At 38.4% G+C, this 15,183-nt stretch overlaps 2 protein-coding genes across 2 annotated transcripts; both read right to left on the bottom strand.

Moving 5' to 3' along the window:
- Positions 1 to 9,580: 9,580 nt before the first annotated feature.
- Positions 9,581 to 14,487, bottom strand: LOC149194847 (putative multidrug resistance protein). Its single transcript, XM_089405174.1, has 8 exons — positions 14,106 to 14,487; positions 13,954 to 14,008; positions 13,665 to 13,843; positions 13,069 to 13,516; positions 12,422 to 12,962; positions 11,442 to 12,317; positions 10,330 to 11,327; positions 9,581 to 10,239 (listed from the first exon to the last, which is right to left on the bottom strand). Exons 4-8 carry the CDS (start codon positions 13,275 to 13,277, stop codon positions 9,876 to 9,878), a joined length of 2,988 nt encoding a protein of 995 aa, XP_089261300.1. The 5' UTR covers positions 13,278 to 13,516; positions 13,665 to 13,843; positions 13,954 to 14,008; positions 14,106 to 14,487; the 3' UTR covers positions 9,581 to 9,875.
- On the bottom strand, positions 13,341 to 14,357 carry LOC149194848 (ABC transporter B family member 17-like). Its single transcript, XM_089407823.1, has 4 exons — positions 14,106 to 14,357; positions 13,954 to 14,008; positions 13,665 to 13,843; positions 13,341 to 13,475 (listed from the first exon to the last, which is right to left on the bottom strand). Exons 1-4 carry the CDS (start codon positions 14,355 to 14,357, stop codon positions 13,341 to 13,343), a joined length of 621 nt encoding a protein of 206 aa, XP_089263949.1.
- Positions 14,488 to 15,183: the final 696 nt, after the last annotated feature.

Genomic DNA, 15,183 nt, shown 5'->3' with positions numbered 1-15,183 from the left:
AAGTCAATCAGACTTGTGAAACCAACTATAAAGAAAGCAGTCTCAGGGATTTTCCTTCACTGCAACAAAAATAACATACAGGAATGGGATAACATACAGGAATGGCAAAACCTGTTGTAAGGTAGTCGAATGTGTTGGGCTCCTCCAGAAATGGTCGTTGATTGAACCAGGCGACAGATACGAACCAGGCGACAGATGCGAGGTCGTTCCGCTACCCCGCCAAGGAAGGTCGAGCAGAATTTCCTGTCGTCCTACAACCAGAAGCTCTCTGGGAAGTAAATGCAAGAAACATGGGAAGCAGATGCAAGATGGTCGTTGATTGAACCAGGCGACAGATGCGAACCAGGCGACAGATGCGAGGTCGTTCTGCTACCCCACCAAGGAAGGTCGAGCAGAATTTCCTGTCGTCTTACAACCAGAAGCTCTCTGGGAAGTAAATGCAAGAAAGATGGGAAGCAGATGCAAGGTGTTGATATTGGGGACCGCCCTCCTGACACCTGCCGGTAGCCACGGACACCTGCAGCTTAACACCAAAGCTTAGGAAACCTTAACATACCCATACCCCTGCAGATAATACGAATTAATGGGAATTAATGTTAACATTAAACCCAGACCGTTGACAGTTAGGGAGAATGCAGTGCGCATAAAATTAATTTAAGGTATGATCGGGCCTCTTCCGCCTCGGGAAGAGGCCAAATAAGATGGCGAAGCGGATGGCGAGGCGTCAGGTTCAAATGGAACTTAGCTTATGTAAGCACATCGGCGGAAAGGCGATTTGGAAACCTTATGTTAAACAGCTAATAACACCGCAAATAACACCGCAGAATTAATGCTAACACCGCAGAATTAATGCTAACTCCACCCTGATCGATTACTATAGTCCCTGCCGAATGCCAGATGGCAGGGACTAATAATCGAATGGCATTTTCAAACAAATAATAACAAGATTAGTCTCCATAGCACTCCACTCCACTCCTCTCCCCTCAACTATCGAAAGATGTATATCAAGCGTAAAATCTCACGCACCAGAACATATATCAAGTGTACGTAGTATTTTGGTTGTAGTTACAACTAGGTTTTATATAATTTGAGTTAATAAATCTCACAGTTTTTTCTATAAGTGGCTACTGGACTTTATATAACCAACCAATCATGACAATGAATGTTATTAATGTGAAACTTATGCCAGAAAAGTGAGCGAGTTCACTGGCTTACTCTCAAATAATTGAAATCATTTTTGTTCTACCATTGGCTAGAGAAACAACAGATTCCAGCCATATGACTGCACTGTGTTTGATGGCAACAATGGATATTCAACTGCTTACCCATTATGTGAGTTCAAATTGTGATTCATGTTACAATGAATGAAACCATGATATCTTCGGAGTAGTATAAGATGTCATGAAATACATTGAAATTCAATTTGAAAGTTAGGTTATAATAATTCTAATTTCTGGGTATATCATAAATGAATATTTTATGCAATTTTCAATACATTTGTTGCTTGTGGCAATATAGCATCCAGAGGTATAAAGTATAAAATTTGTCGTGTTAAAACTGAAAATTCTTTTTTTCAAAGGAAGGGATCTTCTATTCATATGAAGCTAAAAAAATGTTACATAAAATACAACTGGCGCCTTATGCTTAGGGATCTGAGCCCACTGCTCGAGAATTAGGCTCGAGAATTAGGCTAAGGGCCCACAAAACCGAGCAACCTTTTAAACGAAGCCTTCAAAAAGTCAATAAGTGGACCCCATGCAGAAATAGAGAGCACAGTGAAAATATTTCGATTCCGTAGGGTGGATAACCATCGAGCAGTTGTTCCGCCTGAAATCCCTTAACCCGCTCCTGAGCAGGAACGTGCAAGGAAGATATCTCAGTCCCACCAGCCAACAAGCACAACAAATCTCAGTCGTAGATCTGCAACCTCTAGATCCAACGGCTATGAAGGATATTGGGCTAGAAATATGAGCGAGGAATACCCGCCCGATGAAGGCAGTATTCTCTCTCCTCCTTGGGCCACGTGTAAAATGGTTAGTGGGTTAGTGGCATCGGAGGCATTTCTGTGAAACCAATTATGGTAATGCGGACGCCCGATAACCACTGTTACTGTAGCAAAACCACCATGTGCTTTGGCAAAGCTGTTGGTGCCTCCTTTTGGTTTCTCGCTCTTTCTCCTCTACCAACCATCCATCTGTGGGGCCCAGAAATACCAATAAGTGGACCTGATACAGAAATAGAGACCACAGTGAAAATACTTCAAATCCACAAGGTGGATAACCATCGAGCATCTGTTCTGCCCAAAATCCCTCAACCCGCTCCTGAGCAGGAACGTGCAAGGAAGACAACTCATCCCATCAACCAACAAGAACAACAAACCTTAGCCGTAGATCTGCAACCTCTAGATCCAATGGCTTTGATGGATATCGGGCTAGAAAGAAGAGCGAGGAATACACGCTCGATGAAGGGTATTCTATCTCCTCCTTGGGCCACGTGTAGACTGGCTAGTGGCATTGGAAGCCTTTAAAACCACTTATGGTGTGTTAAAAATGAAAATTAAAAATAGGGCGTTATTTTTATTTTTTCACTTTTGACCATTGAAAATTTAAATGGACTAAAATCCTAATAGAATAGTTTCAAGAATGAAAGTTTTATTCGAAAAAAAAATTATTAAGAAATTGAATACCTATTTAAGAAACCTAGGTTGAGGATTAGAATAGAATTCTAAATACTTATTTTGGAAGGAAAAAAAAGAAGAAGCTTTTTAAGTTTTGATTATTTTTGTTACAATTTAAATTTAACTGGCTGGAATTCTTAATTTTCTTTTAATTATAAATTTGAACGGTTTCATTTCCATAATCTGAGTCTCTCGTAACATTAACAAATAGATTTGTACAACATCATTTTAACAAGACGGGCTCGGGGCAGCTAGTCCCTGCCATATGCTCTTATTAGTTGTAGCAAGAAGCGGGGCTTGAGCGTTGACTCGTACAAGTAGGTCCTATAGCTCAGACAGGTATGGGCAAGGGTCTCACAGCACAGAACTATAGCGTTCAGTTTGACTCACCGTATGGGCGAGGGTCTCACAGCACAGAACCATATGCTCTAGCTGTTGATTTATTCCCAGGGATAATGTTATCTGTGTATGTGTAATTGTACTGGTAATTCTATTAGCATAGTATTGTTAAAGAAAACATGGATTGTCAATGCGCAGGTTACTGTATTAAACTATAAACTATAGCAATGCAATTGTCAAACTAAACTACGGCAATGCAATTGTCCAACAAAGGCTGGACACTTGAATAGAGGCAACTAATTTACGTTCACTTAGATTATATAAATATCTTATATAAAGCATGTTGTCTGTATTAGTGGCCACAGATGATTGAAACTACTTCGATTGGACACTTCACGCGTTTATATGTTACGTGATAACAGCTGAAAAATATTTTGAATATCTCATCAAGCATGAAATGCTACTTTATGTTTATTTTTGTTCATATGCTTTAAATAAAAATGAAATGATAATTTACATTTTAAGCCAGGAAATGCTACTTTATAGCCATATTTTTTAATATTTCAAAAGAGAAAATGCTATTTTATAACCATATAACGCCTACGGCAACAAGAGTTTCCCTATCGCTTAAGAAAAGGATACTATACTATACTATGTTTTTGAAAAAATAGAGCATGTTGTATCCGCAAATCCACCTCTAGGTAAAGACCTGAACTCTTCGTGTCTGGAGAAACCCACAAAGTTAAAAAAACATTTTATTTTCGATATAATTTTAGTAGTTTGTTCTTAACAGCGAGCATCTCCCATTCACTGATCTTAGGATTTGATGCATATAATTAGATAAGCGTTTTCACTGATCTTAGGATTTGATGCATGTAATTAGATAAGCGTTGAGGCAAAGACTTGCCAGATAGGAACCTTTGAAACAAAATTAATGCCCTTTCAAGCTGAGCATAGGGAACCATGTGCGCTTCACCTCTCACTGTCGCATAAACAAGATGTTTATATGCTTCAGTCCATCCACCTACCTGTCCATCAACATATTTCAATAGCACATTCATTGATGTCACTGCCATATAACATATTTGAAGTCACTGCCATATATATTTGACCATGCAATAAGCCAACGGGAAGTCGCTGCAATTTATAACAATGATATATTTGACCATACAATAAGCCAAGGGGAAGCCACTGCCGTATGACAATAATATATTGGACCATGCAATAAGCCAAGAGGAAGCCACTACCATATAACAATGATATATTAAGTTGGCAAACAAATTTGAAAAGATCACAAGAGAAAATAGCTGCAAAACATTCTCCATAATATGTTTTCTTTTGAATAGCTGCAAGACATTCTCCATAATATATTAATATGCAATAGATAACACACTCTCCATGATATAAATTTCCAGGAATGAAGGTTGCTCCATAATGAACGCTGCTCAACGCTCTCCAAGCTCAACGTTGCCAATCAAGCATTGAACACTGCAATTATATATGAATAAAAGTCTGCAATCAAGCATTAAACGCTGCAATTAAGTACTGAACGCTGTAATTATATATAGATAAAAGACTTGAACCACCAATCAAGCATTGAACACTGCATAATGCCAAGAAGGGTGGTATAATATATGAACACTCTTCGTAATGCAAAGAACTTAATGCTCTGACTCTCCATAATATTAAAGGATGCTGGCATATTAAAGATATGGAATATTAATTTTATTCTCTCCAATGCATATTAAAGATCCAGAAATTCTCTCCAATGCATATTAAAGTTTTAGCAAATTAAAGATTTAGCAATTGTTTGTTGCAGCCAGATATGAGTTCTTAGCGAAGGCGAAGAAACGAGCTTGGTAAATCGTCTCGTGGCGAAGAAACATGCAGAATACCCGACGCGTGTCAAATTATCATGTTTTTCCAGAGCATAACACCTGTGCACATAATTTATTGGCTGCATGTTTTTCTAGAGCATAAGACTTGTGCACATAAATCATTGGGTGCATGCACAGATAGTGTAACATGTCAAACCGGCTTTAACTCCGTGATTTCTATGCCCAGGTATCGGCTTCAGTAAGACCAATGAATTGTCCGTCGCGTTGCCATTATCGCCTTCGCTGTAAGTTGTCGGTCGCACTGCCATTATCGCCGTCACTGTAAGCAACCTATTCTCAGCGTATCATGCAGGCCGAGGGCACAAGTATGATGTTGCGGCTGTAACTGAATGCAGGGCCATCTGTTGAGAGGGATTTAGTTTCTGTGCAATTTTAATCCTGTTGTAGCCCATAATTTGGCTATTTTCGAGCCAGAATTGCCCAATTTTGAGGGATTTTCACGACGATTGGACAGAGGCGGTGAGCTCGGTTGAATTCCGATGGAAAATAATGGTGAGCTCCTGCATGGAAAATAATTCAGGGTTTAAAGGATTTAGTGGTGCAGCACATTGAGGCAGGGTGTTAATCTTAGTGCTGCGGATTTAGATTCAAATTCAAATTCAGGATATACATTATTGATACCTTACCTTAGTTTGATGGAACTTGGAATGATGTTGTGTTACTGTGTGATTTTCAGGTTTATGGAACTTGGAATGATGTTGTGTTACTGTGTGATTTTCAGGTTTATGACAAGATTTTTAATTTTGATTGTTCTGTGAACAGATCAAGAATCCCTGATTCTCACTCAACCGCCCGCCTGGAATACACGAAGCATACGTGATTCGCTGGGAAATACCACGACGGCCCAGGAAACCTGGTTCAGCCCAACTGCAGGTAGAGATCAAGAATAATTGATTCAATTGATTCGCCTGGAAATAACACGATGCCCAGTAAACCTGGTTCAGCCCAACTGCATGTAGGTTTCTTTCCTAGTTTTTTAGAGTCCATCTTGAATGATACTAGTTTGGATCCAATTCAATCCAGCTAAAATCAACCTTCCAATTCAATATGCAGGGTCTCCCTCTATTTTTTATTTTTTCTCAGCAGATAAGATAAAGATTATATTTCCTTATTTGTTGGCTACTCTAAAGAAACGTAGTTCTGCTTCTTCATTTTCTGTTTCTTGAATTAAAATAGCTGAATTAAAGAAACCTCCATTACAACTATGTTTCCTCTGAACTGCTTTCAAAGAAATAGCTGAATTAAAGAAACCTCCATTACAACTATGTTTCCTCTGAACTGCTCTCAAAGAAATAGCTGAATTAAAGAAACCTCATTACAGCTACATTTCGTCTGAGCTCCTCTCAAAGAAAAACCCAGTCCTTACATCTCAGCTTTAAAGTGTGTCTTTTGGATTTAGATTCCAATGCCGGGAGTAAGCCCATTTCTGCCTGCATTAACCTCTTTATTGCATATTGCCAATCCCCTTTCATACGATACAAGTCCATAGTCTAGGTTACGCAGGAGTCTGATATTACATGACAGGTTCAGGTGATTGTTCTGAACGCGAATATGCGCTGCCATGAATGCCGCGACAGAGTCTCCAAAGTGCTCTCCAAAATGGACAGTATGTTAAATTTCCATCACATTCTACACATTGACATTAAATCTGGTAAATGAAAAGATTCTGCACAAATCTGGTAACTTGACTATCCTGCACAACCTGCACAAAGGTGAGTTTTTTGGTTCCATAATGGAAATTGATTTTGCATGAAATGACAGATTCTTACTTGTTGCTTTACTGTTTCGCAGCCCAGATAGAAATGTTGCGAGCATTAAGCAGGCTGACTACCACGACCGCCTTCACAAGATCACTCTGCTTCGCCTTGAGACGCCCCACGTAGGAAGAGAGCGACGAAACGCAGAGCTGTGGGTACGACAGAAAATGTAATAACAGTTCTTAGGGATAAACTTGAATCGGAACTGAGCCGAATTAAGGCAGGCCAGTTTCACTGGCTTTTCATTTCCAGGAGCAGAAGGAACAACATTGCGGAAGAGGGCAGCCATCAACTTCCAGCATCCGGGAAGCGGTCTTCTTATTGAATTGTCGAACTTCCGTTTCATGCATCACCAGTCTTGTTGTCGAATTGTCAAAGCCGACAGCCCAAAAGCTGGCAGCTGTTGCACCACATGGCAAGTTCAAATTCAATGCACAAGAGCAACTAGAACATGCGAACTTGCTTACCATACCACTATAGCATTTAATATCTGTTAAAATACGAAACTAATGCTGGCATTAGTTTCCATTATATTTTCATTACTTTCAAATTTCCAAAATGAATACAGATAACATATGATTTTTGCCTCTCGGCCTCGGGAAGAGGCCAAATAAGATGGCAAAACGATGAACTTTGGTTTATTAAAATAGTAAAACTATATGACCGTAAAAACTTTGGTTTATAAGTGGCAGGGACTAAGAACAAACCGGTAAACTAATGTCATAACATCGCAAACCGATTACTATAGTCCCTGGCCATTGCCAGATGGCAGGGACTAATAAGAAAATCCAAACTTAAACTCTGAAAGATGACAAATTGAAACGAAATAAAAAATGTGGTTACCATTGGGCTTTAAGATGACAAATCTTAAGCTATGAGGAGTTTAGGATCTCTGCCGCTGCCACTTGGCCCTATAGTTTAGGAGCATTAACAAACTCTCGATCCTTCAACAGTACAATTTGCGCAGCCTCGTGGCACTAGTTTCCATACGACACTTGCCTATTGCTATAACGGTGAAATGTTGCTACAACGGTAAAATATGCACAGTTTCCACTGTAATCGCACATATCTCTGGTTGTCTCGCGCAAAGTACTGAAACATGCGAACCATTACTCATATTTCTTCGAATATAGAAAATGTTTTATTGTTTCTTTAATATATTTTATGCTAATGAAAATGGATTATTTCACACTAAGGGCCACACCTTATGTGCAGATTTCCCAAATTTCTAATTTCACTTTTTTTTTTTTTTTTTTTTTTAATTTGACTTTGTTTATATCTCTTTGTTTTTCTAAAGATCTTAAATCTACAGGTAAAATATGTTTATGTTACAAAAAGATAATATGAATGAAAATTTAATAATCATAACTGTGATTTTTGATCGGATCAAATTTTCATTTAGTATTTCTTTTTAAGTGATTGTATCACATAAATTAAAATATAAAAAATCATAATCATTTTTTTTAAAGTACATTAATATGCCACAACTTGATTCGGTACCGGGCTACAAAATCATAAATGTATTCTAAATACATACACAAAAACATGCATAATATATATGTGAATGAGTTCAACTAGGATCTCAAATATGTTTGAATTCAAGTATTTCTATCCAATGTAAAAAAACCCTAATTTCATAAAAGAACTTAAAAAACCTTAAATTTTAGAATTGAACGCAGGTTGGAGTCCAACACAACAAGAAGACCTCATTATAGTTAAGACAATGACATCCATAATCACTATCATTACCAAGAAGAAATAATTATGTGGCCATCAAAAAAATATAGGCATTAGTATTAAGGAATGTTAATGAATGCAAATCAATTTTTCTATAGGCCATGATACAACTTCCATTAGGTTAATCTTCTTTATTGATATAAACTTAGAATGGTAGGGAGTAATAAGGAAAAACCTTGTATTGAATCATATTAGTATGTAGAATTTGAAGTCAAAACAAATTTGATGTGGAGCCCATGTTTGGTAGGGTAAGGCTGGAACAAATAACGACAGATGGAAAATGATTATTAATTTTAAGTTTCATTTTTTTTATTAAAATGATAAGCCAATTATGTATATCTATTAAAATGAATTTCATGCCCATCGTTACCATATGGTCTATTTCAAAAAAATAAAATCCTTCACCATCCTTTAAGAAATTCGACTCAAAAATACTAAAAGGAATTGTGTCATTATTGGTTTAGTTATTGTAATTGTAGTATCAGAGTTTTGTGTGCGTGTTTGTATATTGCATTTGCATAAAGCAGTCAAGTGGTTTCTTAGAATCACCTTTTGCAAAGAGAATTATTGCTAATGCGAATGTTGTTGAAGAATTGCAAGAGGTGATCATTGTGCATGATAGTTTTGCCCCTCATTTCGAAATATCTGACGTGATTTAGAAATATTTGAACACAACAGGAACGGGTTTACAAAATTAAGAATCAGGAGGATTCTGATCTCAACAATGAAAACGTGAGTGTATTAACCAACTCTGATTTTGAGTTGGACAACATATTGAGGAAAATGAAAGGCGATTAACCACATTATAATTTCTTGTTTTTTATAAATGTTTTTGTATGGATAGATGGATTTGTGACACACTCAATTTTTACAAATTAAACAACTTAAACTTATGAATTTTAAAAATTATACATAATTTTATGCAAAATTAACTAGAAAAAATGCTAAGAAAAAAACTTCTCATCTATTAATTAGATTAATTTAAAATATGACATTAGCACTTTGAGTATCTAGAATTTTATATTTTGACATATAATTGTAATGACATGACATTTGAAAATGTTTTTATTAACCAACTCTATATACTTACATATTATAAACTTAAAAAAAAAAAACCCACATAAAAAGGACCTTATATTTAATATCTCACTTGCTATTTGCTTGATTATGAAAATTAAAGTATAGCTTTTTCAATTTAAAAATCCTAACAGAATCTCTTTGGGACTTTTGGAACAATTGCGGGATTGATCAAATAAATAATAATAATCGGAATTCATTTATTCCGTTATTAAGTTAATAATTCTTGGTACAGTGAACGCTATGGTTGTCAATGTGACAGTTATGACGCCTGAAAAGTCCGGGTCTTCGGAACTATGGATACAATTGTGACCTATGGCGATCCTTTTGCCAACTGTTTTTGAATTACTTACAACTGGTTGGCCCACACAATTTGAATACAAAAATTGCCTACCGACGCTGCTGCAGTTTGATAAGACCAAAATATGCACCGCCTTCGCCTTTGTCCATGAGATGCAAGTGATTTCCCTGCTCAACAACGCTCCCCTTTTCAATAACCGCTATACAGTCAGCATTCTGAACTGACGCCAGTCGATGAGCTACAGTGACAGTCGTTCGTCCCACCGTCACTCGATCCAATGCCTCCTGAACTACCTTCTCTGAATAAGCATCCAATGCACTGGTTGCCTCGTCCAACAGCAAGATGCTTGGATTCTTAATAATTGCCCTTGCTATCGCTATCCTTTGCTTCTGGCCCCCAGACAACTGCGTTCCCCGGTTCCCTGTGCTCGTTTCGTATCCATCCTTCAAGCACCTGAAATATATGTTCACCATTCATTAATAACACGTAAATTGACAAACTTAGAGAGTAATTGCAATTAAAGATTTATTTGAGTCAACTTACGAAATGAATTCATGGGCATTGGCAGCCTTGGCAGCATCTATTATTTCCGCCTCACTTGCGTTCTCTTTACCATAGGCAATGTTCTCCCGGATGCTCCCAGCAAAAAGAGTTGGCTCCTGCCCTACAAGAGCTATATGCTCTCTCAATGACCGCAAATTGAAGCTCCTTATATCTTTCCCATCAACGAGTACTGTCCCTTTCAGCGGATCATAGAATCTCTCTATCAATCCGATGATAGTGGACTTACCACACCCACTCTTTCCAACTAGTGCCACGCTGCTCCCTGCGTTGATTTTCAGGCTGAAGTTTCTCAAGATCATAGCATTTGGACGAGCTGGATAAGCAAAGTCCACACTATTGAGCGCTACATAGCCTTGGACTTTCTCAGGGTTAACCGCACCATGGTTCTCTGGATTTATAAGGCTATTTCTGTCCAAAATTTCAAACACGGACGTGACAGCATCAGACCCTTTGGCCAGGTCGGAAGTCATACTTCCAGCATCCGCTATCATGCGACCCAATCTTCCAAATATAAAATGGTTCAATAAAAAAGCATGAAAACTGATAACACCTTGTGCTATGAGCTTCCCTCCGTACCAAAACTCAAATGGCCAATAGCATATTTCAAGAAACTTAGAAGTTCCCAGGGCCAATCCTGCGTACCAAGACTGTTTATTGATCTCCCTGCGTGGGCCTGTCTGTGTGGAGTCAAAAATATTAATAATTTTATCTTGAGAGCAAAAAGCCGCTATGGTTCTATGATGTGTGACACATTCGAAGGCCGCTTGGCTACCTTGATTCTGCGCTTTAATAGACTTGCCCGAAACACTTTTAAGGAGGACGTTTCTAGTGTAGAAACAAAGCACCATCAACGGCTGCACAGCGATCAAGACAATAGCGAGTCTCCAAGCTACCAACATTCCTAGAGTCACCGTTATAGTTACTCCAGAGACACACTCCACTAGGAGTGAAACACGATCTCCCACCAAGGATCTTACCTGCAGATATATAAAGCCTTAACAATGTTAAACGATTGATTTGTTGTATATATGTAGGGCTTTAACAATGTTAAACAGATTAGTTGTTAAAAATATAATGGATTGGGTACTTACCACACTAGCTTCCTTGGCCAATTTTGAACAAACAGCTCCACTGGAATTTTGGTCCTGATCGAACCAGCCAACTTCGAATGTAAGAATTTTTGAAAACATTCTCTGGCGGATCCTTTTTGCTAGAAACTCACCCACCACTGCGAAGTTATAGTGTTGAACCAAATTCACTGCAAATACATGCACTGCTAGGGCTATAAAAAGAATGCAATAAGTTCCGACTTCTGATCTGATCTCGTTTCCGTCTTTCAGAAAGAGCGCAGAAATCATGGTTGCCACAGTGACGGAATAAGCTATTTGAGTTGCTGCATATCCAAAGGCGCCTACACAGCCCATGAGAGTATTCTTCCACTCTGGAACATTCAATGCAAGCAACCTCCAGAAGGAAGATTTAGGCGCAGCATTGGCTTTTAGTTCTTCTTGTTCCAGGCCGGATATGCAACTATCAAATTGATTTGATCTAGCGGGTGACTTGTTATCATCTAAGCTTTGGCTATTTACTCCGGATGGCATTAGAGTATTTGATGCAGCGTTAGTACCATGTGACGGGGCCTTTTGCTGCATCTGCAGTAAAGCTGTATATGCCCCACTTGGGTTAGTTATCAGTTCTTGGTGTCCACCGAATTCGATGACCTGACCCTTTTGCATCACCGCGATTTTATGCGCTCCCTGAATAGTGGAGAGACGATGAGCCACAACCACCGTAGTCCGCCCAATAGAAGCCTTACCAAGTGCGTCCTGAACAATCTTCTCTGATTCAGCATCTAAAGCACTGGTGGCCTCGTCTAAAAGTAGAATGGAAGGGTTTTTCAGCATCGCTCTGGCTATGGCTATTCTCTGCTTTTGCCCTCCTGACATCTGCGTGCCCCCTGCTCCTACCTGCATTTGGACAGATCTTGAAATGAATTCTTGGTATTTTTGATTGACAAAATATAATAACTATAATATTTATGAGTTGTGGTTTAAAATGCCTTAAAAAATACCTGCGTGTCATAGCCCTCTGGGAGTTGGGTGATGAAGTCGTGGGCGTTGGAAGCTTTCGCAACACTAATGATTTCATCCATAGTCGCATCCTCCTTTCCGAACAAAATATTCTCACGAATGGTGGAGGCGAACAAAGCAGGCTCTTGACTAACTAGTCCGATTTGGTTACGCAGCCATTTCAGTTGCAAACCTTTAATATTCTCTCCATCCACAAGAATTTCTCCTTTTAGTGGATCGTAGAACCGTTCTAATAATGAAATGGCTGTGGACTTTCCAGATCCACTGCCGCCCACTAAAGCCACTGTATGGCGTGCAGGAATAGTGAGACAAAAATTGTGAAATATCATGCTATCTGGTCTGGATGGATACGCAAATTGAACGTTCCGAAATTCGACCTCTCCCGAAACCTTTTCCAATACTTTGCCTTTCCCATCCTCTGAATCTATTTCTGGTACTCTGTCAATCATCTTAAATATCCGAATAGCTGCAACGCCTGCCTCAGAAAAGTACTTGAGATTTGGAAGCGCGCTAGCCAGAGACCTGAATTTGTGATGAATTATTACTTTTTACAGCGAAAGAAAATAAATGGCAGGAAGAAATAAAATCACAACAGAAAGAGAAAGAGAATAAAAGTAGTAAGACTTACAGTCCACCCAGGATTATGCAGTAGCCTACACCAAAAATCATTCCGCCGCTCACATCGTGATTGATCACCAATCTGCTTCCATACCATGAAATGAATGCCCACAAAGCAAAGCTTACAGATCCGTTGCCACCTATGGCAATCCCTTTTGCCAACCCTTGTTTAAGCCCAATTTTAACTGTTGCATCAAGTGCCGAAGAAAAATTGGCCATAGCCTTTGCTTCTCCAACGAAAGAATAGACTGTTCTAATAGAAGAAATCGCATACTAGACTTATTATATTCCGCGTGCATCTTTCTCGCTATTCTTATGAGAGTCCGACCGTAAAGCAATCCTCCTGCTATCAGTAAACTGGAGAGGGGTAATGTCACCAGTGCCAGCCTCCATGACAAGTATAAACTGGCCGCATAGCTAGCAACGAAATTTGACAAATTCATGACGAAATTGGGAACCTGAAAACATTCCCATGCAAGAAAGATTAGAATGGATCCAGTTACAATTACCATCACATACACACTGATCCCCCTAATTGAATTTCCTATCAATGAGTTGAGTAGAAATGTCTTGCTAATTGACAACAACTGTATTTGGAAAACACACCTTTTCACTGAGCGCGTCCTGTATGACGAGGGTGTCATTGTAAACACTGTTAACCACTTCAGAAATATGTGTGCCGCTGGTATCGAAAAACCCTTCTTCCTGCCTGAGGACAGCCCTCAGATACTTTCTGCGCAGGACAGATGCCTGTCTTTCTGCAGTCCTTGTCCAGCAAAAACCCTCTGAAACACATGGCCAGTATTCATTAAACTGCTCTACTTTAAAGCCACACACAACGTATATCAGAATAATGAATACACGGTAAGATTATTGAGAGTATAAAAGGTTTCACCTAAAAATGCCGCAATCCATATTCCAGCTGCCAAATACAGGAAAGGCACTATTTGCTGCATCATGACCACATCAATATCTTCAATTATTAATTTACTTAACCTGAGTAACAATATAAAATTCAGAGATAAGGCATCTGCAAATGTGTTTTACCTTGTTCATTGTGTTCACGAAATCATCACTATGCTTGGGAGTAGGAAGATCAGATGCTAGACTATTTATTAGTCCACTCAGGATAATCAAAACACCAGCGCCCCCTAGAGATCCGTCAGCTATAGAACCCAAGGTGCCTAACACCATCATCAAAACATCTGCACAATCGGCATATCTGAAAATCTTCCATATTGACATGCTGTGATCGGCTTTTGAGTTCTTTGAACTCCTCTCCTGCTTTGTATCAGCCATCACTCCAAAGACAGATATTCGGGAGATGAGATGAGATGAGATTTATTGGCAGGCTAATGACTGCCGAAATGTGTACATCTCCTCTCATCAGAGATCTTATTTATACTTTTATTCGATTGCAGCAGACCTAAATCTTTTACTCACGTTTGAAAGGTAGTTGTGGTGAATTTCATGGTTTGTTATTGAAATGTGATTTCAGTGATTCACATGTGAGCATCTAATTGTACAGTACTACATCAACCGCGTGTTATAAGTCGATTTGGATGGCTTGCGATGTCTTTGGATGGTTTTACGTCCTCCTTTCTTTGTCTTTCTCTCCCTCTTTTTCCTTTTTTTTTTTTAATTTAATTTTGATGGTCTTACGTACTCCTTTTTTTCTTTTTTCCTCGCGAGTCCACGTGCCGCCGACGTCACGAAAATTTCAATCATGCTAACACTTAAATCTTTTCAGGAATTAGTTAGTCCACAATGAATATTTTATATTTAAAAGTTGCATTTAAAAGATAATGCAAGATCAAAAACTTAATTATTGTGATTGATAAAATATAAAATCGAGAGATGCTATTCGTTTTGTCTTTTGGTACATTATAAAGTCACATGACAGAAATATTTTATAAAGTCACAATTTTCAGGAATTAGTAATTTTATATTTAAAAGTTACATTTAAAAGATAATGCAAGATCAAAAACTTAATTATTGTGAATGATAAAATTATAAAATCGAGAGATGCTATTCGTTTTGTATTTTGGTACTTTATAAAGTCACGTGACATAGAAATATTTATAAAGGCAAGTATAGAAATATTTTAAAAAGAATTGTGTGGATT

Source organism: Pinus tabuliformis, chromosome 2_2, assembly GCF_031772625.1.
Source record: "Pinus tabuliformis cultivar Carrire ecotype Pingquan chromosome 2_2, CPIR1, whole genome shotgun sequence".
NCBI classification, from domain to species: domain Eukaryota; kingdom Viridiplantae; phylum Streptophyta; class Pinopsida; order Pinales; family Pinaceae; genus Pinus; species Pinus tabuliformis.
Note: the sequence above shows the minus strand (reverse complement) of the source record. Positions and strands in the feature narration are given on the sequence as shown.

Bases quoted from the DNA above. Each gene is read 5' to 3' on its own strand.
- LOC149194847 (XM_089405174.1), bottom strand. From the start codon at position 13,277: ATGGCCAATTTTTCTTCGGCACTTGATGCAACAGTTAAAATTGGGCTT. The intron at 12,318-12,421 runs GTATTTTTTAAG...GTCCAAATGCAG, and splicing joins CAGAGGGCTATGACACGCAG to GTAGGAGCAGGGGGCACGCA. The intron at 10,240-10,329 runs GTAAGTTGACTC...CATATATTTCAG, and splicing joins AATGCCCATGAATTCATTTC to GTGCTTGAAGGATGGATACG.
- LOC149194848 (XM_089407823.1), bottom strand. From the start codon at position 14,357: ATGGCTGATACAAAGCAGGAGAGGAGTTCAAAGAACTCAAAAGCCGAT. The intron at 14,009-14,105 runs GTAAAACACATT...GTCATGATGCAG, and splicing joins TCGTGAACACAATGAACAAG to CAAATAGTGCCTTTCCTGTA. The intron at 13,844-13,953 runs GTGAAACCTTTT...CATGTGTTTCAG, and splicing joins ATGGATTGCGGCATTTTTAG to AGGGTTTTTGCTGGACAAGG.